The 25,970-nt window shown below is 45.0% G+C and overlaps 1 protein-coding gene across 5 annotated transcripts; it reads left to right on the top strand.

Moving 5' to 3' along the window:
- The first annotated feature begins 7,890 nt into the window (after positions 1 to 7,890).
- PPP1R3B (protein phosphatase 1 regulatory subunit 3B) lies at positions 7,891 to 19,957 on the top strand. Of its 5 annotated transcripts, XM_067722149.1 has the most exons (3): positions 8,183 to 8,992; positions 9,701 to 9,871; positions 14,641 to 19,957. In XM_067722149.1, exons 2-3 carry the CDS (start codon positions 9,861 to 9,863, stop codon positions 15,518 to 15,520), a joined length of 891 nt encoding a protein of 296 aa, XP_067578250.1. In that variant the 5' UTR covers positions 8,183 to 8,992; positions 9,701 to 9,860; the 3' UTR covers positions 15,521 to 19,957. The 5 variants fall into 5 exon arrangements, 4 of the variants coding, with proteins under 4 accessions (XP_067578248.1, XP_067578250.1, XP_067578251.1 ...); XM_067722147.1 differs by lacking the exons at positions 8,183 to 8,992; positions 9,701 to 9,871 and adding an exon at positions 7,891 to 8,141; XR_010939650.1 differs by lacking the exon at positions 9,701 to 9,871 and having other exon boundaries at positions 8,154 to 8,992; positions 19,293 to 19,957.
- The last annotated feature ends 6,013 nt before the right edge of the window (positions 19,958 to 25,970 follow it).

Genomic DNA, 25,970 nt, shown 5'->3' on the forward strand with positions numbered 1-25,970 from the left:
ACTGATTCCATCTTCTACACTGTCAGTTTTGCTTATTTCCACTTCCACAATGGAGTTTAACCTTTTGATTGCATTTTCGCCATCCATTCGTATCTCATCTCTCTTCATATCTCATGTTATTAACTTTTTTAAAAACCTTATTTTTTTTAAAGAACTTTTAGGTGTACAACAAAATTGAGACGAAAGTACAGAGAGCTCCCATACACCCCCGCCCCACACATGCACAGCTTCCCCCATTATCAACATCGCCCCATCAGAATGGTACATTTTTTACCAAGGATGAAAAAATGTCCCATTTTTGGTACACTTGACACAGTACAATCAATGTTGACATAGTACAATCAACCGGAATGAATAGGGTGTTTGACTTAGGGTTCACTCTTAGTGTTGTACATTCTATGGGTTTAGACAAATGTGTTATCACATACCACCATTATTATAATATCATATGGGGTATTTTTACTGCCCTAAAAATGCTCTGTGCTCTGTCTATTCATCTCACCGGATCCACCCACAGCAACCACTGACCTTTCTACTGTCTCCATAGTCTTCTCCTTTCTAGAATGTCATATAGTTGGAATCATCTAGTATGTAGCCTTTTCAGATTGGCTTCTTTCACTAGTAACATGCATTTGAGTTTCCACTATGTCTTTTCATGGCTTGACAGCTCATTTCTTTTAAGTGCTGAATAATATTCCATTACCTGGATGTACCATAGTTTATTTACCTGCTTACCTACTACAGGACATGTTGGTTGCTTCCAAGTTTGGGCAATTATGAATAAAGCTGCTATAAAAATCGTGTGCAGGTTTTTGTGTGGACATAATTTTTCAGCTTTCAATTTTTTTGGTAAATACCAAGAAGCATGATTGCTGGATTGCATGATAAAAGTATGTTTAGCTTTGTAAGAAACCATCTTGCTATGGTGTTAGAAATCAGTATAATTCTTACCCCTGTGGGGAAGAGTGACAAGAATTGGGAATAAAAGGGGTTTCTGTGGTGCTAGTGGATGGATATAATGAGAATTCATTAATCTATACACTTCAAATTTGTTGACTATTCAAAGTGTATGCTATACTTTACTAAGGATTTACTACAAAAATTATTATATGGCAGAACTATCTAAGAAAGCAATGAACCATACAGGATAAATGCACATTTAAAAAAAAATCAGCTTGTAACTTTTCATCTGAGTTTTTTATGTAATTTACAAAGACCATGTCTTTTTGTAATCAAAGATACCTTAAATTTTTCTTTTGTTTCCTGTAGTAAGCCTGTTTCAGAGGTCTGCTCCTTTCCCAAGTTTTTAGGGATATCCCTTTCCCCTTTTCCTAAGCTATACCTTAGTTGTTTCTGTTCACCTACCCTCAAATGAGGGAGTATTTGGCAAACCAGTGATGTCCTTGTAATATCTACCACGTGCTTGGTAGTTTACAAATATGTCAGCATATACGTTTGTGCCTTATTCTCACATATCCCAACACCTTATACCAGAGAAAAGGGTAGGTCTTTTTTTCCCTAAAGTCTTGACTCTTAGCCCTAACAAGGTGCTAACAGTTCCTTCGAGTTTCGGGAGCATCTGCAGAAATAGCCCCCACACAACCCTTTGTTTGGGAATTCTGGCTCCTACAGAAAGGGTTCAGAACTGTCTAAGACTGGGAGGGCATAGTGCCTGGGGCTTCTATGGGTTTGCAGAAAGATCCACCCTGAAGAGGAGATGAATCCCAGAGCCTGGGATCTGTGGGATCTGAAGTTTCCACAGGTGATGGAAGCTGACATCCTGCTCACAGGGAAAAAGCTGAGATCCGGCAGTGCAGGACCTTCACGCCAGGCCTGCAAGGGGGCCTCACCGAAGCCTGCCTGAACAGCAGCTGCAGTGGGTGGGTGGTGAGGATGTGACCTCCACAGCAGGTGGGCTGCAAAAGGAGCAGGCAGTGACCGCAGAGCCTAAGAACAAAGGGCCTGTTCCCAGTTTTGAGGAGCTGCACACAACAACCGATATTTAAGCTTCTTACTGGACTTGGTAAGTAGAGGGTTCAGATCCAGATTTTACTGTATTTAGAATAATCCAGAAATGTGACTTTCATTGCACTTGGGTTTTGTGCAACGAGTCATCCTGGTTACACAGAAAGCGTTCTGGGAAATCTTCCGAGTAACCCTGCCAGGCAGGCATTAGTATTCCCATTTTACAGATGGGAAAACAGAAGCACGAAGTTGGGTAGTAATTTTTCCAAGGTCCACGGCTCATTGTGGCAGAGTCAGTATTCAAATCCAGGACCGCCAGATGACTGAGCTCTTAACCAACTACATTTTACTGTGTCTAGGGCATGAGAGTTATATGAGTTTTTATATTTTTATGTGTCTTCCTAGGAATCTTTACAGGAAGTTAAACCAGAAACCCTCTCTTATATTTTGTAATATGTTCCTTCTTCTCATCACCTATGACTTTGGATTGTTCCTGAAAGTTGATGGATAATGCTGCTTTGTAAGAAAGAGAAATGCTTCTTGACTAATCTTAGGAGAGATAAATTTCTAGATTTTTACAAACTAAAAAGTAATACCAAAAAAGAAAGAAAGAAGGAAGGAAAAAGACCCAGGGTCAAAATCAGGGAAGAAAGCTTAAGTTATTACACCTTTTGGATTAATAAGAAAAATAGGAGACAACAGACCCTACTTATCAGGGGCTCTGCATTTGAAGACGACCAAAGTATTAACAGAAGAAAATAGGAATCATGCCAGATATCTTTGCTAAGGTTTACTATATGGTCATATCAATTTCCAAGGCTTAGATGTCAAAGTTTGGCTTTGTATATTTTATGGTCCTGGCTGCTTGCCAAGCAAGACATACAAATAGTTATCAGGTTGTTGTTTTTGGTGAAGTGTAATTTTATAACAAGCTTGAGTAGCCTTTACAACAAATGCACTATTGTCCCCTGCATTTTATTATGCAGTAGGTGAACTAACAACGTTAGACGATGGCTCTCCCACTGCTCCCTGAGATTTGTGCCTCCTTGGGAACGCACGCAAGGCAGAGGGCAGAGACAGAATATTCTCAACATGTGGTGACTTCCTAGCTTTAACTGCCCCGACAGCCTGTGGCTCTGTGTGGAGAGATCGTTACCATGAGTTTCGAGAAGGAAGAATGCAGTCTTTAAGTTGTAATTCTCTAGAGGATATCAAATGATCAGAAGGAAAACCATGAAGTCAGTTCAGCTTCTGACTCTAAATTTCAAATAAAAAGAGGAGTGATAGGAATGGAAAGTTGTGGGAAAACATACTGTGTACATTTAGAAATTATTGCACCTAAATAGTCTTTTTTCCTCATCCCTCTAGTGAGTCACTGTTTTCTCTATACAAATTATATCATTGCCTGTTTCTAAGAGGACAATCCAGGCAGTTTTGTCAAGATCAGGATGGAACCAGCCAAAATACAATTATCTACACAAAAGCCCCAAGTGCTTGCAGTATCTGAGGCGAAGGCGTGCAGCCGAACAGGCCGAAGATCCAAGGCACACAAGGCCAAGCGGCCTGTCATAACTCTCGAAGCAGCTTGACATGTCATTCTCACAAAAGCGCATGCCACTTGTCATGACATTCCGGATGGTACAGGTTGCATCACATGTATATAGTTATATGTTCAACTATAATTTATGATCACACCAGTCACAAACGGGGGATGAATCAGCAAAGAATATAAATACATACTGGGTTCTGCCTAATTCCTTTTAAGCCTGTGGCAAAGTGGTACCCCATGTTCTCAGCCTCTGCCTTTCTCTCTGACCAGCCACCACTTAATATCATTTAAGTTAATAATATGGGTTATGAAGTCCCCATTCATAACACAAATTGGCTGTGTATTTTGAGACTCAAAGCTACAAGTGTGTAGCTATTTTCACCCAGGCACAGAGTCTATGATTCATTAGTGAAAATTCTCATATGGCTTTTTTGTAAGATGAGGTATAATTTGTCCAAAGTCCACAAACCAAGACCTAATTAGCATTACTTGACTCTTAAACTGCTCCAGTAGTGAATAAAAAGTTAATACTGATCTTCCTAAAAATGATCTGACAATACAAATCAAGAGTCTGAAGAACGTCTGTACCCTGTCGGAAACAGACTTATAAGAAATAATCAGGGCTGTGGACAAAGATTTAAATGTGAAGATTCTTATCAAAGTTTATTTACAACAGAGAAAATCTGGAAAAAAATCTAAGTATCCCACAATAAGAAAATAAATTATAGTCTCTTTATATGAAGGAATATTATGCAGTCATTAAAAAGCATGTCAGAAAAATTATAATAATACTAATACACTCAAAATTAGCAGTCATGATTAAAAAGTTAAGATATTAAATTTTATATATATCAATACTATGATCCTATACTATACTATTATGCACAGAATAAATACTGAAAGAAAAGACAGTGAGTTACATTGGTAGTTATGGCTGGGTGGTACTGATTCTGTTTTCACCTCTATATTTTTCTGTATTTTCCACAAAATACAGTGTCTACAGTGATCTTGTATTCGTTTTATATTCATAAGAATAATACACAATACAAATTAAAGATATATCTGGATCATACAAAGCACTGCACAAGATATAAAGCTAGGGAATAAAAGCTGCTCTGTATATGTAACTTTTAAAGGAGTGGTCCCTACATCAGCATCATATAGAAACTCAGAAGCCCTCAACCGTGTAAATCACTGATGGGCTCTAGGAGCTTTGACATGTAAATTACTCAAGCTCTTCTCCCCACGCTAAGGACACATTCTCCGTAGACAGAGGCTTACAGAATCCCTTGGCTCGTATTCCTCTGCCTGTCCCATAAAACATGACCTAGCAAGTCCCTTTCAGTCAAGTCTGAAAGAGGAGCAGAGGGCCCCAGGTAACATGATGCACCCAGAGCACGTCTGCAGCTCTGACAGGTGCAAACAACTCCACTCGTCTAAATATAAATGGATTTAAGCAGTTTGGAAACAGTCTTCCCCACTTTCTATTCTGATCTAGCAAAAGAATGTTCTCTTCTTTAGTTCTGACTCGATGCTGGTTATTTTTATTTAGATTCACTTTGCAATCACTTTCATTCAAAGAGAAGCAATGTTAGAATTTGAAGAAGAAAAAAAGAAAGAAAAAGATTTCTCTTCCAGAATCTTGCATGATTTGAGCTGTTTTTGAAATGTTTTCAGTTGAGGAGCAGATAAGGCATTAACAATATATTTTCAAACTTTCTGGATGAGCAAAAAAGCTGCTGTTTACACATGCAGAAGGAAGCAGCGTCCAATATTTAAGCCAGAAAGAGGATCTAATTTTTAATCAATGGCGTGGAAATTCTTTGGGGGAACGTATAAACTCTGTGCCATTTCCAATTCCTGCCATGCTCTCTTCCCATTACCCCTAAACTCTAACTCCCCCTTCAGGATCCTGCTCAACGGTCACTTCTCAAAGGTCAGCCTTCTCAGACTTTCCCCTCCCCTGCCCCACTGCCAGACATGCACAGTCTTCCTCTTAGCTCCCCTAAGAAAGATTTGCCTTTCACACATTCATCCCACATCATTATATATTAGCTTAAGAGCTTCTCGAGAGTAAGATAATATTTCACTCATTTTTCCATTTCCAGCACCCAGGTTTACGGTAGTTAATAGTGTGCTGTTGAATGAATGAACAAATGTGTAAGAGAGAACTGAAAAAGTCACAGATGAGCCCAAGTGCAAGAAGAAGACAGTGCTACTAACAGCCATGAAAAACAACAGCTTATGGTAAAAAGATCATTAGCTATGCTTAGCCACTGTTAGGCTTCCTGGTTTTTGCGGGGAGGAGGGTTGGCTTATTAAATGAAATTAAGGCTACAATTCAAAGCCAGATATTAGAAAAGGAACTTGGTATGCATTGACTAACAGGTTGAAATTTTCCATTTTCAGTTTCCCTCTTTGTGGCTATAACATGAAAGGGTGAAGCAAGACTGTGTCTAAGGGCCAGTCCAGCTCTCAGGTTCTGGAACTCGGGACTGCTGTGAATTCTACTGGAACAGTTCTCCAGAGCTTGCATCCCAGCTCTATCCTGATCGCAAAGACTGCACTCTTTGTAAACTCATAGACGCTACACTCCTACCTACCAAGACCGGGGTGTGCCACAACTAAGTTTAGCCCCACTCTCCCGGACTGAAATAGTCACCTAAACCACAGAGATGATTTCCTAGATCTATGTAAGGAAGATGCTTCCAAAACCTAACACTATAAAATTGTATTTACTTGTCCCAACTCCTTCCCAGTTTGGTTCAGATCGCCCTTTGCCTGCATACATTTTGCAATACCTGTTGGCTTTTTATCTCTGCCCACTCCTCCAGCATGCTCCCTCCACTTGAGAAACGTAGCCAGCACTTGGCATCATAAATCTTCAACCTACTCATCAGCTAATAAAAGGGGGTTTAGGGTTGGCAAAGGGAATATTGCACAGAAACTTTATTTGCCAATCGCCTACCAATAGCTAATTTCACAGGTGGTCCTTTATCAGATTTGTCCATTGAAAGAGAAGGAAGAGGACTAATGATCACCCTTCAGACAGGAAGACTGAGTCTGGGGAAGCTCTCTATGGAGCTGAAGGCTTCAACTGGATTATTGTAGTGGACTAGCGTTTTTGTCTTACATTCCTAGTAAAATTAGAAGCTGCTTTAAAATCTCTTACAGGAGAAATTTCCATATGCCATAGTCAATGTAATGAATTTTCAGAAAGCTAAACATATGCAATGTGAAGGACTAGCCTCTACTCTGAGATTATGCCCTTCCTGCATTTTATTGTTATTGCTGTTAAAGAGTACTTCTTTTAAAAATAAAAGATGGTAACAGAAGATGGTAGGATTTGTTTGTTTTAGTGTCTTTACTTGGCACCTTAGAAAGCTGGCAATCCTATATTAATTTCCAAAATTCATTAAAACTGGAAAACTGGGATTCTCATCCCTAAAGTGGCTAGCGCAGAGCTGATCACCAAGGAGATGATATATATGACTATATACATGCATATTTAAATTGATCTCATATGGGAGGAGGGGCTTCTAAGCTCTCTTCTAAGCTCCTCATTCTCTACAGATCTCAAGGCATAGCACAGAGATCACCGAGGCCCTGTGGTACAGGCGGAATCTGTTCATGCAGATTCAATTCAGGTAGTTTCCTCGAAAATATACCTACCTGAGAAACCCTCAACTATATATGCGGTATTCTGTGAGATGGGTATTGGTCCTTTGCCCCAATAACAACTTCATAAAAAGGATTTTACTGTATTCCTTTCACAGTAACACCTGGACCGTGATGGGCACAAAGCAAGCGTTCAGTAATTACTTACTTTCGACACTATCGCTGGAGCTGGGGATACTGATCCCGAAAAGGCTCCACCCAAAACGGAGGGGAACGCATTTGGCATTCTCTTGGGGCTCCTCTGGGCTCCACGTGTGATGGGGGAAGTAACTTGTCATCTGCGAACCCCCGGTAGCTGAAGTGTAAGACAAAGGCGGGGCGGGCGGGACGGCGGAATACAACTGCAACCAGGTCCGCGGGTGTAGAATGACTTTGCCCGGCTAGGACTTTGCCTAGGGAGAGGGAACTCTGCCAGCCGCCGGCGTCCAGCCCTCTTGCTGTAACGGGATGCTAGGCTGTAGGAAAGTGCCTCTGCCCCCTGGCGCCGGTCCTCGGGCTTCTGATGAAATTATGACCCACCGCCCTCTTCGCAGGCCCTGGACGCCAGCCCTATCATTCCGGGCGCGCAGCCGATCACGTGGCGCGGCGGTGCTCTGGAGGACCGCGGCTCCACGGCCATTGGTCGACGGCGCGCGTCCCGGGCGCGCCCATTGGCTATGGGGGGCGTTCACGTGAAAGGGGGTCTAGGATAACATCCCGAGTGGGGAGAAGTGGTCGCAAAGTTAAAGGGAGCCGTGCGGCGGCTGGGAGACCGAGTCCCGTGTGAGGGGCCGCAGGGAGGAGGCGGGCGGGCAGCTCTCGCGCACGGACGGATGCGGCTGCCCGCGAAGGGTGCCGACCTGAGCCCCGGCCCCCGCTCCTGCTGTCGCCGCCGCTGCCCCTGCCACCCCGGCGCGGATGCTGCCGCGGGCTGGCGCCTCCGCACCTCGGGGCTTATGAGCTGTACCAGGTACGTCCCTCCCAAGCCCGCAAGGCCGGCTGCCCGGCCGCGGAGACGGCGGCGAGGGCGCGTAGCGGGGGCCGTCTTTGGTCGTGCCACCTACACTTTCTCCGTCCAACTTGCAATTACACTCTGGGAGTGGGACACTTTAGAAGGGCTCAAGGAGGCTGTTGCTTCCACGTGGGGAGGGCAATCCAGGGACCAGAGGTCGGATGGAGCCTGGCCGGACCCACGTGATGCACCGAGGTGGGGGTCCCGGCAGCGACGGGCGGCCCGGGGGCTGGGGGCTGGGACTTCAGATACTCTTAATCCCTATTGTGACGAGTTCGAACCTGACACAAGGCTTTTCCGCCTGGGACCCGACACTTCTAGAGAGTGTCCCCGGAGTTGAGCGATGGGGTCTCAGCACAGGGGAAAGTCGCTTCGTCTCTCCCCCGGCCTCGATTTCCCGGTACAACGTAGGGAAACACACTTGGTGATCTCTCAGGCCGCCGAGGGCGACGGGACACAGGACGCTGCGGCGGCCGGGGCCTCCCGGAGCAGAGCCACCTCCGGTTCCCGGTCCCCAGACGGGCTGTCCCGGGCCAACGGGGGCGACGTGGCCGCGCGGGGACGCTCTCGTGGCGCCGCTCCGCCTCGGGTGGCCCTGCTGCCCCGCCCTGGTGTGATAACTAGGGCTCCTCCTCCTCGTCGTCTTCCTCCCCCTGCCGGTCACAACTCCGGGAACCCAGCCCAAGGCCTGCCTCCCGGACACACCGAGGCTCACGTAGTCTGGTGGCGGCAGCCTCCCCTGCCACCTCCCTCCGGGCATTCCGATGCAGCGAGCCAGCTGGAAAGGGGGCTTCCCCGCGGCCCAACAGGTGGGTTCCGGACAGGCGAAGGACCTCGGGGAGGGGTTGGGGGCGGGGTGCAGCCCGGGCCTGGCGGGACCAGGACACAGAGGGCAGGACGCTCTGGCCTGTGTCCTGTTCGTGCCACCCTTTTGAATCCAGAGAAAGGGGTGTGGAAGGGACTCAGTGCAAAAGAGGGGTTAGGGGGCCCAGAACATACTAGAAGATTTGGGCTCTGTCCTGATATTGTTTCCCGCAGAGGAGGAGAAAGTTGAGGACAGACTTGAGGACTTGGAGAGTTGCTAGAAGATGTTGGAGCCTGTGGTCTGCGTGGTCAGGCCTCCTTGGGAGACCCAGGGTCCAGGAGAAGAGAGTGTTAGGGCTTTGGGGGCTGGGGTGCAGAGAAGAGGAAATAGTTCACTTGGCAGGGTTATCCAGGAGCCAAGACTAAAGTGAAGACAGCTGGAGGACTGACTACAAAAGTGAAGTTGAGGTATTCAGGGAAAAGTTAGGGAGAAGAGAACCATCAGGCAGTATTAGCAACCTGGAATGTCAGAGCTGGAAGGGATCTCAGGAGAAAGCTCAAGCCCAGAGAGGTTGAGTGACTTGCCCCAAGTGGCACAGCCATGTGCAGGTATTCCTAGGCCAGTGCACTGTGTTTCACATTGAACATTTTTAGATGGCAGACACTGCCATTTTAACTTATCTCTTTCCTATAATATGCCACCTCATCCACAGATATTTATCTCAAAGATGCTTTGGATGAATGGTGACAGAATAGAGGAGTCCAAGTGGCTTCTAGGGCTGTGAATAAGGGCCCCATGGTCTGAATACCAAGGGAAAGAGGCCAATTTTACTCATACTGTGGCAGCCAAGCCTTTTGGGAGGGAATAAAGAAATGCCGAAGGGGTAAGTGGCCGCGTCTTTTAAAAAATTATACCTGGTAACCTGGTTGCGAATGCTTACTTAATGCTGTTTCAGTGTTCCTGTTGGGTTCTTGGTGCGTCTGATTTTTCTGTCTTTTCTTATCAGAGGACAAGAGAATGGAGGAGGCAATGTGTTGGCCTCAATACAAAAGAAAGATTTGCTTCCTATAAAAGGCACAGCCGACAGTCAGTAGCTCAGCCGCCTGAAACTGTGAAGGTCGTGGGGTTATTTTCTGTACAAGTCGATAGTTTTTAGAGAAGAATCACCACAATATCTAACCCTGGCTGAGAGGGTCTGTTGTTTGTCACTAGAGGAACACGGAAAGCAGTTATGCAAAACTATCCATGTTCTGTCTTTGTATGGCGTGTTAGGGTTTGCCCTCTTTTGACCAGAAACACTGAAATCTACCCTTGGTGCATGTCTGGTCTCTCATGGGGCAAAATTGATCTCCTAGGCATCTATTTAGAAGCAAAGGTTTTGAGAATCTGTTCTGGTCTGAGTAACAGCTACTCACATTCTTGTGACCCTGTCCTGCAACAAACTGGTATCCAGGTCCCATGTCATGCTGTGCTGGTTCAACTGTGTGTCCACATCTCATTCTGGTTTTTCTCCAGACCAACCTTGGTGACTCACATCCCCTGGCATGGGCATGAGAAAGACAGAGCGGCCTAAGAGTCTGTCATAAGAGGGGCCCTGAGGTACAGCCTTATGCGTCCTGTGTTGGAACTGATAATTTTCATGCCATTTGAGGACAAAACACTTGTCCAGGTGCCTTCCTTTCAGGGATTTAGGAAACTATTACCTTGCATGTCTCCGTGGCTACGAGTACGTCTGGGTGTTGGTCATCCCTGTCACGGTCCATGTGGGAATTTCTGAGCAGATGATCAGGAAGGCTTACACCAAACCAGCACTTCGGTGCACCAGTTCTTGGAGACCGATCTGGTTAATAAAAGCTGGAATCTACCTGTGAGGATAGGCAAGGGAGCCAAGAGTCAGATTGCACCCTCTACTGAAGCCACCGGGGTTAGTGACCTCCCTTCCAGTGCTGGTGACACCAAAAAAGTGAAGGGATTCTGGGTAGGGGTGCTTGTGCAATGGGCCTGGAGCAGGAGCCTGGGAAGAATGCCTGGGCCGCCAGGTGGTTCACCTTCCTTTTGCCCTCCATGGAGAATGCTGCAAAACCAATTCGGTTCCAGAAAGTGCCAGTGGAATTGTTTAATTACCTCTGGCTCCGACTCCAGCTTCACCTCCTCACCCCCAGTTCTTAAAGCTTGGTGATAAAAGGGATCTCAGGGGCATGTTTATACTGCTGGGTCCAAACACTGAAACTTTACCAAGGCCTTCAACTAAGCCTTTCTAACCTGCAGGATTAGACCTTGAGAGTGACTGCAGTCCACTGCAAGTATGCAGATTCTTTGCTTGATCTCCTTGTTTTAGAATTGTTTCCACAATAGCTTGAGAGTTTCCCAGTCATTTTCTAATGAGCTGTTTTAAGGTGGTTCTGGAAAGCATGCCTGAGGATGGTTTGCAGGCCTGCGGGACACTCAGAGAGAGCTTGCAGTTGACCTTGTGCTGACTCAGGCAGGGAGGAAGCGGCTACAACAGAGGAGGAACCCCTCCTTCCTCCTCAGTTCACACCCAGGTTGTCAGGGGTGGGCAGAGTCAGGGCGGGGGGGGGGGGGGGGGGGGCGGTGCTGGGATGCAAGACTTTGCCTGCTGTTTGGTTATTTTTAATTAACATTTAATTTAAAAAGCAAAAACTACCTGTATTAAAAGTAGAACTGAACATGTGATTCCAGTACATTCTAACAAAGTTTTGCAATGAACAGGGGAAAAGAAAAATTCAAGTACTTTGTAAGTATAGGGTTTTTGTTTTGTTTTTTTATGTTGAACCCTCTGCCTTTTTTTTAAAAAAGCTGTCTTGCCCAATTCAGTCAGAACTTTCCTTTCCAGAACAATTGAATGGGTATAAGAAAAGATAATAGGGGCTTCCTTCGTGGCACAGTGGTTAAGAATCCACCTGCCAACGCAGGGGACACGGGTTTGAGCGCTGGTCCGGGAAGATCCCACATGCCGCGGAGCAACTGGGTCCGTGCACCACAACTACTGAGCCTGCGCTCTAGAGCCCGCGAACCACAACTACTGAGCCCATGTGCCACAACTACTGAAGCACATGCGCCTATAGCCCATGCTCTGCAACAAGAGAAGCCACCGAAATGAGAAGCCCACGCACCACAATGAAGAGTAGCCCCCGCTCGGGGCAACTAGAGAAAGCCCGCGCGCAGCAACGAAGACCCAACGCAGCCAAAAATAAATAAATAAAAGAATAGATAAATTTAAAAAATGAAAGAAAAGATAATAGCCAATTTGCTCCTAAAATTTTTACTTGTTTAACTTTGTTAGAGGAGAAACTATAAGGCTATTTAAGGATATTTAAAGGATAAGATGTTTAAAGGATATTTAAATATCCTTATTTAAAGGATAAGATATCCTTTAATGCATGTTTAGATAACTACATTATGGCTATAAATTAAGATAAGAACATTTAGAAAGGTTGGGTCTTTTCAGACTAATACAGGTATTTGTATTATTATTGTTTTGTCTCTGAATGTTTGTGTTTCCCCACTTGGTCACCACTAAGTGATTCCTGCATCCTGGGGAAGTGCTGGGTTTTTTGGTGGTTGTTTTTGAAAATGGGATCAAGCCCAATACGTCTTCATCCTTTCTCATTTTTAAAATATATTTGATTAAACGAAATCAGAAGTTGAAAATGAGATATTATTTATTGGACTGATACTATTTGTTGGACCAGTGGTCCCCACTCTTGTCAGATGATGAGCGGCATTTTGCCGGTCCTTCTCCTGAACTACCGCCATCACCCCACAGCACCTCCCGGGGCGGGGGTGGGGGGGTAGGGATCGGGAGGCCTGAGAGCTGGTACCCCAGCACACCACCACACACCGACACCTCTGCCGTAGTGAGGGGAGATGTGTTTCGCAACTAATCCAGATCTGTGTTCTATGATTCTCAGGCTAGAGAATTTAATCCTGATTTCATCGCCGACTTCTTCAATTAGCCCATTGGAACTGTCAAATCAGAATATCAATTTGCCATGGTAATTAGAATAAAAATGGCTTGGCTTTAGGGAGGCAATAGCGTTGGGTGGGTTTTTGGCCCAAGAATCTTAAGATACTTGAGGTGTTTTATTAGATTCATTTTGTTTTCTTGATAAGAGAAGGTCTATTATTTTAGAAAATATTAGAAAGTACAAAGCAGGAAAACAGAAATTTCCTGAAATCCCATCACGTGGAAAATTCTGACAGTTTTAATTATATCACTAGTCTTTTTTCTGTGCATATACGTAATATTTTTCCCTACAAGTCTAGTCTCTATGTACAATTTATCTTCTCCATTTTCTACATTAATCATATATTATAAATTTTTATGCCATTTAAATCTTTTTCCACATAATGGTTTTAATGATGATATTAAATTGTATCACATGGATGTGGTGCACTTGATTTAACTGGATACCTGTTATTGGTCATTTAGTTTACTTTCTCACCCCTTTTCCCTCCATAATGTTGCACTGAACATTTTAGTACGTTAACCTTCGCGCATTTTTAATTATTTCCAAGATTAATACCTGTATGTGATATTAGAACCGAAAATGATGATTTAGAAAGGTTGTGCCCATTAAGACTAATACAGATATTTGTATCATCTTTTAAAATTCTTTCCTAACTCACTAGGTAAAAACAGGCATTGTCTTCTAATCTGAATTTCTTAAGTTACTTGTAATGCTGGACACTTTGCATATTTATGAGCCACTTTTAAATTTCTTTCATGAATTGTCTATTCATGCTCCTTGCTCATTTTTCTACATGGAATATTTGACTTTGTTATTGTTTTATAAGAACTCTTTATAAAAGTATTAAAACTTCGCTGCCGTGCTTTTTGGAAAATGTTTTCCCAGTCTTCGGTTTTTTGGTTTTACTTATTTTTTTTCACTTATAGAAAAACAATTGTTTTTATGAAGTCAGATTTAATTTAATCTTTAGCATGATTCTCTTTGCTTTTTATTCTTATAGAGGCTACTTTCACTGTAGAAAAACACAATTCTTCACTGATACGAAAGATTTAAAAACACTAAATTGCTGGCACTTTTTAAAAGTAAGATATACTAGAATATAAAAATCTGTACATTGAATGAAAGCAAGTGTGGGTCGGTCTTCACTCCTGATTCCCAGTCTCTGGCACCATGCCTGGCACATAGCAAACACCAATCAGTATTTGTGGGAGGAATTAATTTCTTTTTATCGGAGCAAAGCAGTATTTACCAGACTGCATTCAGCAAGGTGCTCCACCAAAAAAAAAAAAAAACTTTCCTTGTTTGGGATAAGTTTAGGAAATTCGGCAAACAGCACGCTGTTTTCATTATTCTCCATGGCCCATCAGTATACTGACGGCCCCAACAAGCCCTGACAGGGAAACCCATGAACTAGTTTTAAAACCAGTGGTTCCGTACTTCTGTGTTTGTTTTAACCTTGGGCCTCTTCCCCCCGCCCCCCCACTTTACACTGTTAATCTCCCCTGAAACCAAGGTCACACTGGACCACACTTGAGATAATATTGAGCTGTAGCCCCGTGGGCAAAGATGAAGGCAAACGTAGTTCGCTGGTCCCTGTCGGAGGGATGAGCCTGAACATCTGTCTGACCTCCTTGCTGTTTCTTTCCTTCCCCTTGGCCAGGGTTCTAGCCTGCTCTAGCCCCGTGATGGCTGTGGACATTGAGTGCAGGTACAGCTGCATGGCCCCCTCCTTGCGCAGAGAGCGGTTTGCCTTCCAGATCTCCCCGAAGTCAAGCAAACCCCTGAGGCCTTGTATTCAACTGAGCGGCAAGAATGAAGCCAGCGGGACGGTGGCCTCGACCGTCCAGGAGAAGAAGGTGAAGAAGCGGGTGTCCTTTGCAGACAACCAAGGGCTGGCCCTGACAATGGTCAAAGTGTTCTCCGAGTTTGATGACCCGTTAGATATTCCACTGAACATCACCGAGCTCCTGGACAGCATTGTGAGTCTGACAACAGCGGAGAGCGAGAGCTTTGTGCTGGATTTCTCGCAGCCCTCTGCAGACTACCTGGACTTCAGAAATCGGCTTCGGACCGACCACGTCTGCCTGGAGAACTGCGTCTTGAAGGACAGAGCCATTGCAGGCACGGTGAAGGTGCAGAACCTCGCATTTGAGAAGATGGTGAAAGTCAGAATGACATTCGACACCTGGAAAAGCTTCACAGACTTTCCCTGTTGGTACGTGAAGGACACGTACGCAGGTTCAGACAAGGACACATTCTCCTTTGAAATCAGCTTGCCTGAAAAAATTCAGTCTTATGAGAGGATGGAGTTTGCCGTGTGCTATGAGTGCAATGGACAGACGTACTGGGACAGCAATAAAGGCAAAAACTATAGGATCATCCGGGCAGAGTTGAAATCCACCCAGGGAACAGCCCAGCCACCAAATGGACCAGATTTTGGAATAGCTTTTGACCAGTTTGGAAGCCCTCGGTGTTCCTATGGTCTGTTTCCGGAGTGGCCTAGTTATTTAGGGTACGAGAAGCTTGGGCCCTACTATTAGTGACGGCCTGGGATGGAGCCGAGCTGCATCACCCCAGGATGGAGATGGAAGCCCAGAGAAAAGCTGAACTGCCATCAGGCACAGTTTTCGAAAAGAAAGGATCCTAGTCACTTTTTTTCTTCGAGCAGGCAAGCCAGCCAGGCTTAGATCACAGAACTGGGTTCACACTCAGAGGAGATGGGGGTGCGGTCTGTTTGGCACCCGCGTGGTGGCAATGAGGGTCCGAGCAGGATGGTGCTGGAAACAGTCTGGACAGGACCCAGGCCTGCAGGGAGCGCTGGCCAGGCCGGAGGATGGTGGCTCAGTGACGAGGAGCCCCTCTCCCCTCGGGTGTGGGAAGTCAGTCCCCCCGGCCCCCTCTTCCTGTGGTCTTCCCCGCCCACCCAGGGCCTCCCCGCCTGTTGCAGCTGCCCCGTGTCTACGTGGGCTTCACACTTTATCTCTGTGTGTTTGATTTTCTTCCACAGTTCATCTGCAGTTCAGGAAAAGATAATAAAGGCAGATCAGCTCATGACGGAGACAGGCATTTCCTTTTTCTGACCCCACTTAGATATCCCAGCAGAGGACGACACACCAGCTATGAAAAGTCAACCGGCTGCTGTGCGGTGTCACCACCCATGGCAGGCTGGTGCCAGGCAGGACAGTCAGGAGGGGGACACTTTTAGCTCCACCTCTTGGCGCTGGGGGGAACTTTCTAAGCACTCTTACCCTGAGTCACCCGAGGGCTCAATTACAAGACTTGCTGTGACTTGCCAAGCTGGTTTGCCCGTGTCTCTTTCTTCACGAAAGGATTTTAGGATCTCTTTTCCTGGAGAGTCATCTTTTATGCTGTGCTCAGGACGTTTGGATTTGCAGATTAAATGTATCCTCAGCACCTTCAGGAAGTGCTTGGTTGTATCTTGACTGTGATTTACAACCTCCACGTTGTAAACAGCACCTTACAAGCCTCCACGGACTTTGACTTGGTTGTTCTTACCTATGGTGTGTGGGTACGTAAAGGGATAGGGGAGAAGAACCTCACCGAGTTCTCAGATGTCGTTTTCGCTGTTTGCCAACTCTGAAATATCAGATATTATTTGTTCTTAACCACATTGGACTAAAGCATTAAAAGTCTGTTGGTTCATACTGTTGTGAGACTCCTGGGACTTTCCTTGTCAGATGGACCCCCAAACCCTGTGATTTTTCTTGGGCAAAATTGGTTGGTCCTTGGGGGTGTTTAAAAATATTTTTACATGTGTATTTGTAGAAGGTTGGGGTCTTTTTCTGTTCTGTTTTTGTTTTTGGAGCTTAGCTAAATGACTGCCTCATTTTTCTTTTGCCTGACCTTACTAAAGTGAGGTCTTCCTCAGGGAGGAAGGAAGAGGGATGCCCCACTGCCTGGATTTGGGGGCACAGCTCCTGGACTCTGCAAGCAAAGAGTCTTCTTTCACTTGCATTATCCAGATCAGTTGGAAGAGACCTCCCAGCTTCTGTGGCTTTGTAAATTAGCATCAAGCAGGTCTGGAGTGTCTTGGCTCCTAGAGTTTTGTGGTTGGGTTTTTCTTTTTTGAACTTTAAAAAGTTTTGACTTTTTAAATGCTCTCAAGTGGTGTTCCACGGAGTTCTTGTTCCTAAGACTGGCTGTGACTAGTCTGCAATCTACTGCTTTATTTTTTATGTCTCTCCTAGGTGGGCAGCACTGCGGGTTACATGATAATTTATGGGACAGTCACATTTTTTATTTTATGCTGACATTGGGCAGAACTGGGATTTATCTAAGCATGTCTTACATCAGGTACACAGACAGTACTCCCTGTGTTACAAATCAGGTGATCAGAACTATTATGTAACAGTGTAAATATACACCATGGGAAGCAAAACTGATCTTATATAGGTCATGAATTTATTTTGCTTTAGGAAGTCCCACCCTCCTCCTCCAGTTTATGAAGGGTACAAGGTGTACTGTCCTTTCCCTATTAACAGACCGAAGGTATCAAGATCGTTCCCTGTTCGTAAGAAAAATGCCTCAAGTGACTTCTGTATGGTTTTCAGTAATAAGGATCTTAAGGCATTTCCGTGTCAGAATTTGAAATATGGTAATTCAGTGATAAGTATGTCTTTTAAAACACCACAAACGCTCCCCCACCCCTCTTTCCTCCCAGCTGACCCCTGCTTTCCTGCCAGGGGCACTGCTTGCAAGCCCCCTGCCGGTGCACCTGGGTTGCTCACCCCACCAGGCAAGTCCTCACCTGCTGGCAAAGACGCTTCTCTGACTAAAGCAAGTGCCCGCCCGAGGTCCCTGTCAGCATGGTCATGCAGTGAGGTTGCAGCATCTGAAAAATAGTCTCCTTTTTACCAATCAGTCTGTCTCCTTTTGGGGCGGTTCTGTCCCAGGAAATCAACAGTTGGCCTCAGGACCTGCTCCTTCTATGGGCCTTCTCCTTGTTCATAGCTCACAGGCAGTAGACAGGTGACACATTGCAGAAAGTGACCGGTTTCTTTTTTTTTTCCTCACTTGCAAGGTCATAATGTCACCATTTTAATTAAGAAAAACAGCTTTTTTTTTCTTCCAGTGGAAACAGCTTGAAACTCAATTGATAATTCTTACAACTGGTACTAAACAAAGGTGGGGAAAAAAACCCAATCAGAACTGATAACAGCAGGTCAACAGCAGACAGAGAGCAGGAGAAAGGGAATTTTCCACGCAAAGGAGACTGTGCACGTGGATAATTCAAGGCCACAGTCATTTTCTACCCCCAAGTTTGTGTGTTGTATGCTTTCTTTCAACTGAATTACTTTAATATCGTTTGTGTCCGTGATTCATTTACCTAGCCAAAAATAGGCTCACCAATGAGTTTTGCAGCTGTCCTTTTTTTTTTAACAGCTTTATTGGAGTATAATTGCTTTACAATGATGTGTTAGTTTTTGCTGTATAACAAAGTGAATCAGCTATACATGTACATACATCCCCGTATGTCCTCCCTCTTGTGTCTCCCTCCCACCCTCCCTATCCCTCCCCTCTAGGTGGTCACAAAGCACCGAGCTGATCGCCCTGTGCTATGCAGCTGCTTCCCACTAGCTAGCTATTTTACATTTGGTAGTGTATATATGTCCATGCCACTCTCTCACTTCGTCCCAGCTTACCCTTCCCCCTCCCCTTGGAAAGTGACAGGTTTCTTAGTTGGAGATATGAATGCAGCCTGACCTGTAGGTTTGACCCTCAGACAGCTCTTGGTTATGATGACACGTGGCCCCCTTCCCAACTTGCCCTCAAAGGACCAGCCTTCTGCTGCTGGTGCAGCTGTCCATGGATGGGGAGGCAGCTCCATTTCTGTTTCATATTTATTCCTCGCTATGTCCTGGGGAGCATTTGCAAATTAGGTGCAATAAATAAGCTAGACTATCTAAAGACAGATTTTAAACAATAAGCTTTCAGTGTTTCTTGGAAGATGTGAAGCATTTGGGCGAGTTTGTTTGCTTTTTTAAAGTATTCTTGTTATAGGAGAGCTGGTGAGAAACAATGGAGTTATGTAGTTCTCCAGAAATTAAAACAATTTCAGAGTCAAGGTAGAGTTTATTTCTCTCTAAGATTTAATTTTAATGGTGGCAAAACATTACTCTCTCAATGTTTCTTAAAGATGTAAATCTTGAACTGCTAAAAGAATGTTTTGTGGTTTTGATCTTTGCATATAATTTGCTTTTTTTAAAAGAAGCGTTACTTGTAGTCACTGGGACATTAAATGGCTTGTATATATATGTTTATAAACCAAAAAAGTGTTTGCTTACTTTTCAGAAGTGTCGTTGGCTAGGTCTTCCCTCTCAATGGACAGTGAGTGAAAACCTCGGTGTCTTTCCTGTTTTCCACATGTTAAGTCCCTCGAATGGATGTGGTGTGCTGGAGAAAGCACATGGCTGTCGGCTCTGGGAGGTCCTGATGGCCTGTCTCTCCCGAAATGATCACTGACATTGGGGCTAAGTTACACACACAGTGGGATCTCCCAGGGTCATCAAAGACGACTTGCCAGCGTATCTTCGCTTCCTGAAGTGGGACACCTCTGGACGGGGAAGGACAGCTGTGCTGACGGGCAGCTTTTCCTTGTTATGGTTGTAAAGCGTTGCAGCCCAGGTTGTAAGGTTGTGAATGTTTTTACAGTCTTGTTTATCAGTTCCTCGAGTCGGCTGGACCCATGAAGACTCCAAGAATGCAGCTGTGATGGTGGTGGTTCACTCTTCCTTCTATGTAGGTGAATGTAGAAACGGAGACTCATCTTCATTTTCATGCCTAAAAGTGCCTTGTTGAGAAAGTTCCACAGGTTTTAAAAAAAATACATATTTTTGTACACAAAGTTAAAGGGGAAATGCACTTTAAAATCACAAGAATGGATGCCTTTTGTGTGGTGTAAGAGAGTGATTTGTTTGAATCTCAATGCAAAAATGTAATAAAGGTTGAAAACAAAACTGAAAGTGTCCTGTTTTAAAACTGACTCTCTTCTTAGAGTCAGAGTCTGGGGAGGAACATTTTCAGTCTGTGTATTTCCACATCTGGAATGCCGGTTTCCAAAAGGGACAGGACACAATCAATGGCTAAGTAGAAAAGCTGTAAGGTTCAGAGGAAGGGGGGTAATTGCTTTCTAAGTTGTACAGCAGCCAAGGCTGGGTACACCTAAGAGAGTGATTGCCAGGGAAGTGGTACAGGGGCCCGTGTTGTTCTGAATCATTTTTAATGATCCAAGGGCAGGTCTCTTCCTACCCTGTCACTTGCTCTTGAAGCATATTTTTGACTTGGTGTATACGCAGCAGTGGGAAAACTGTAAGCAGCTATCATGGCTTTGCACTGCTTGATCAGACAAACTCTGCAAGCGGCAAAACCACGCAGCTCCTGGTGGGGCCCTGTCTCCACTGGGTACAGGACATTCACCCTAAATAAGATTTCAGAGATGTTTTATTTCCAAGTTCAAAAGATGGGATGCAGGGGAGGTAAACTGCTGCCAGGTGTTTCCTGCCAATCAGTCTCGGCCACGCCGGGAAAGGCAGTGGTGCTTCTGTCGTGGAACGTCAGAGCATTTAAAATCTTAGCACCCAGTCAGTAAGCGCCCAAAGTGAGCTACATGCATGACCGCCTTTCTCAAGCCTGGCAAACACTGCCCACGTTTTTGCCTCCACAGAAATGGGAAGGGGAAAAAAATAACACTGGTTTTATGAATGTCTACTTGTGATTCAATGTGGTTTTCATAATCATTACATAATTCTAACTTGTGAGACAGACATCCCAGAGATGTCTGGAGTAAAAAGGAAACAAAACAAAAAAACCACCAAACCACTTTTCTAGAGCAATGTCCCCAGAATAGCAAATATCCAAATAATTCAGTGGAACATTTATTGCTTGTGTGCAAGGCTGTTTCTAGGTGCTGTTTCTACCCAACCCTGTAAGAGACATGTTTCAGGTGAGTCCTCTGGGAGCCGTGTAAAGTGGTGGGTGGTGCTACCAGAGGTATCAGCAGTCAGAAAGCCTGGGTTCTGGCCTTGACCCTGCCGCCCCCTGTCAACTGCTCTGACGGGGCTCTGAGTGTTTTCAGCAGGAATAAGGTAACCAGGGGCTCTGGCGGTGGCCTGAGTACTTCTCAGAGTTGGCCAACGTGTTTGTTTTTAAAACGGTTCTAAATATAAACTTGGAAGAAGTACCACATACACTATTTGCATTCTTTGTAAGGATCACAGGCACGAAGAGCATTCCAGACAACAGCTTGGACTTCACAAAACCATCAGTGTTCGCACTGTAAGCGCTGTCGGGGAGCTCTTTTTACGGGTGAAGAGTTGAAGGCCCTCAGTGTTTTCCCGAAAGTCACAGAGCCAGTCGGTGACAGCTGAGAGGACTGCGCACGCGGGTCTCTTTTTCTTTTTCCGAGAAGTGTCACCCCAAACTGGAGTCTCTCTCACAGAACTGAGACTAAAAGGGTGATTCTGAGAAGAAGTTCCTCAGGCTAGAAAGATGCGATCCCCAGGGGAGGGGTGAACACACACACATCTTTATACACAAAAGGCACATGGCAAGGACCACGACCACACGAAAGCATAAAGGTCAACATTAAATGATTTGGGCATCCTAGGGCCCAGCTGGACAGCAGGATGTGATTGACGGAAGGAAACCACCAAAGGGCCCCGTAGCTCCCCATGTGTTCGAGGAGACGGGCTAGATTCGGGGCCAGCACTGCCTTTCACCTGTAGCACAGGACGCCCCAACCCTTGTTCCTCCCCCTTTGCCATCACCCACCCTTGGAGAGGAGACAGGGAATCGCAACAGAGGTCTTGCCCACGTGGGGTTCTCTGGTAGCTGACACTCATTCCACAGACACTGATGCACTTCCCCGGCACCAGGCCCTCTGCCAGACTTGAGTTTGGCCAAGGTAGGATGCGGATACACAATACTCTTTTCTCTGGAGCCAAAGACAATGATAATCCAGGCCCCTGGCCCTCTACGCCAAACGCAAGATCAGGCGGCTAGATCAGGGCTCGGCAACCTTTTTCTGTAAAGGGCCAGATAGTAAATATTTTAGGCTTTGAAGATCGTATTTGATCTGTGTCACATATTCTTCTTTTTTTTAAAAAAAATGTTTAATGTAAAAACCGTTCTCTGCTGTGGGTCATACACAAACAGGCCAAGGGCTGGACTTGACCTGCTGGCCGTAGTTTGCTGACCCCGATTGAAGAGTCACATAGAAAGGGTGAGACTTCAGAGGTGACTTGTAGACCCTCAGCTGAGGCCTGGAGTCAGCTTTTTAGTTTGTTTGTTTAAAGACCATATAATTTTATCGTCCAAACTGGGATGCTTTTGAGAATGAATAGGGGCGCTCTGAATGACCCTGGAGCGCTCGTGTAAACCAGCAGCTGGGCCAACCCTACTGTGCCAGGCCTGTCGGGCTTACCTATCCTGGGCCTTTGGGATCTTCTCAGACCCTCAGGGAGCTCAGAAAGCCCTGGCCAGTCATGGGCCAGAATCGGTTCTGGCTGCGTAGTGCTTTTGGGTGGATGGGTTATAACAGAGTGGTGATTTTGTCTGTGGTTTAGATGTGTTTTTGTTGGTTAGGTTTTGTTTCCTAATTGTAGTGCTGATGGCCAAAAGCCCTCTGGAAACTCCAGCCAATTCACTCTTAAGAGTAGAGAATTTAAAAGGAAAGGGGTTATTAATGGTTTGGGCTTATGTCCTACTACCTCTCCACCCCAACCCTTGTGCCCAAAAATAGGGCATCACCAAGCTCCCGGAGAAAGTTGTTCATTGTGGACTGAGACACAGGCTGAATCTCGCAGTATTCCAAGCCCCAGTCCCCAGAAAGTACCACTTAAGTGCTCCCAGGAATTCTGCAAACTACAGGGTCTCAGCTCCTCTCTCTCTGGCCCAGCAAGTTCAAGAGGCCTTAAGCACCACAGGAGACCAAAGAAGTAGAAATTCATCTCCAAAACGCTCCAGGCCTCAGCCCTGAAGATCCCCCCTTCCTCCCCGATGGCCATCTTTGTGATGTGGACACACATGCTCTTTGTTTTAAGTTTTGTCATCTCCTACGGCTGGCGTTTACCATCACCCAGTGCTGGAGGAGGGGCAGCAGTGTGGAGAGGACCCCAATGTCCCTGTCCTGCAGGGACCTGAAAAAGTTTTACGAAGCCCCGATACATCCAAGGGGAGCTCTCCACCACCAGATGTGGGTTAAGCTTCCCCGGGTTCATCCCTCTTCAGAGAACATAGCTACACCACACATCACAACCTGCACTGAAAACAGAAAATGACTCCCCACCTGCTGGGCTCACTCCCAGGGCCACCTAGTTAGTTGCCCTCTGGTGGACATATTGGTCCCATTTGAATGTGGAATTAGCCAAGTGACATTTTGCTGATCTTCTTATCACACCATTTTATTAAAGTTTATTTTAATATTAGTTATTCACCATTAATCAATTACCTATTAAAACAAACACTGAAATATCCCCCAAATATTTTCATAAATTCTTTTTTGCACACTGCTTTGCACATTCTGCATGCAATAAGCATTTGTTGGTTTGAATTCTCCAGTCCCCAGCTGCTTTTCTCATCAACTGATCGACGACCTCACACCTTGGGTCCTTCATGACTTACGTTACTTGTGTGTTACTTCTTCTTCTACTACTACTACTACTACTACTACTACTACTGCTACTACTACACACACACACACACACACACACACACACACACACACACACACAAAACACAGACTGAAAAGAAAAATCAAAAAGTATTTTCTCTGCAAACTTCCCTCTCACACTGGTTCATTTTTCTGCTTTGAAATGGGGAGCTTCTGCCTCAGAGCTTCTGCAGGTGGTGTGTCCTGTCCCAGCCAGGGCAAAGGCAACACTAAATACACAACACTGCTGGCAGTGACTGCAGCAGGAGAGAAAGAGTGATGCCAGATGCCACTGGTGCTTTCACCCCTACACAGCACTCTCACCCTTATCTGCTCAGCCTCTCCACAATCTCCCCAGAAGGGGGATTTGGAGACACTGGGTTCCAGCTGCAACCTCAGCCCTGCAAAACGGCGAACGACGGGGTTTTACGAAGCACTGGAATCTGTTCTTAAACCAAATCTTACAAGAACCCAATTTGCAAAATAGACAAGAGAGAGAGCTGCCTAAGGTGGATACTGCTGGAAGCAGGGAACCACAGCCATCTCCCCCCACCCCAGACTCCTGAGACGCTTCCTAAGAGCCCTGGGCTCCAGAAATAGAGGCGAGAACCTGTGCCTTAGAGCACAGTTCACTGCCCCTGCTTCCTATGCTAGTGAACGTAGGTCAAGGATATCTTGTAAAATAAAACAAAAGCAAGCTAACAAACAAGCAAACACCCTCTATGGGAGGAAAACACAACGATTTAACCCCATATTACGCAAAAGGACTTTAGTTATGTTTTGTTTACGTTATCAAGGTTAATTATCACCTTTCACAAAAAATCATCGGCTTATTCACACACAACCACATCTGAGTTGCTTATTACGGTACGTGCGTGTCTTACGTTTACATACAAAAATTAAACTGTTTGACAAGGCAACTTCTACTCCACGCTAACAGTGATACACAAAACAACACTACTGAGTGCTTCTATGGGTAAGCTGACGATTGGGGCCAAGTACTCTGGGGAATATACAAAGAAAAAGATGTATCACTGTCACCAAGCGATTTATAATCCCTCCAAGGGTTATTTCAGTCTTTTCTTTTCCCAAATTCTACATGTTTTAACTCCATTTACTTGTATCAAACTGAGCCCAGACAGAGAAGCCAGTGCTTCTTTATTTTAAATTAAACTTTGTTATTTTGAGATAATGGTAGATTCACATGAAATTTTAAAAAATAATAAGAGAGAGCCCATGTACTTCTTACTGAGCTTCCCCCGGTGGGAACATCTGGCAAAACTGTAACACAATGTCCCACTCAGGATGCTGACATTGGTGCAGTCAAAACAGAACCTTTCCACCACCACAAGGATCTCTCATGTCCTTTTATAGGCATGCCGCCTCTTCCCTCTCCGTCCTCCCACCGCACCCAGGTCCTCGGCCCTGGCAACCACTCTTCGGTTCTCCCTCTCTATAATTTTGTCATTTCGAGAATGTTGTATAAATGGAATCATATAGTATGTAATCTTTGGGGACTGTCTTTTTCCACTCAGCATACTTCCCTGGAGATTCAGCCAACTTGTCCCACGGATCAAATGTGTTCCTTTTTATTGCTGAGTATTACCCCATGGTATAGATGTCCCACAGTTTGGTTAACCGTTAATACACTGAAGAGCACTTCCGTTGTTTCTAATTTGGGGCTGTTAGGAATAAAGCAGTCATGAATATTCATGTACAGGTTTTTCTGCAAACATAAATTTTCACTGATCTGGGGTAAATGCCCAGTGAAACTACAGGGTCAGATGGTAGTCCCGTGTTTAGTTTTGTGAGAAGCTGCCAGGGTGTCTCCCAGAGTGGCGGCCCCATTTTACAATGCCACTGGTGATGTATCCAGTTTCTCCACAACCTATCAGATTTTGGTGGTGTTACTATTTGTCAGATGTGTAGTTTGAAAATATCTTCTCTTAATCTATAGGTTGCCTTTTCACCCTCTTCACATGGACTCTCCCAGAGCAAAATTTTTTACTTTTTATCAGTTTATCAGTTTTCCCCTTTATGGAATCATGCTTTTGGTGTCAAGTCTAAGAATTCTCTGACTAGCCCAAGATCCCAGAGATTTTTCCCTATGTTTTCCTTTAAAAATTTTATAGTTTCACATTTTAAATTTAAATATATGATTCATTTTGAGTTAACTGTTATAGAAGATGAAAGGCTGAGCTCAGAGTTCATTCTCTTTGCTTAGAGAGATCCACTTGTTTCAGCACCAGTGGCTGAAGACGCTTTCTTCCCTCCATTGAATTAATTTGCATCTTCACTGAAAAGCAGTTGGGCATATTTGT

This window comes from Pseudorca crassidens, chromosome 21 (assembly GCF_039906515.1).
Source record: "Pseudorca crassidens isolate mPseCra1 chromosome 21, mPseCra1.hap1, whole genome shotgun sequence".
Taxonomy (NCBI): Eukaryota; Metazoa; Chordata; class Mammalia; order Artiodactyla; family Delphinidae; genus Pseudorca; species Pseudorca crassidens.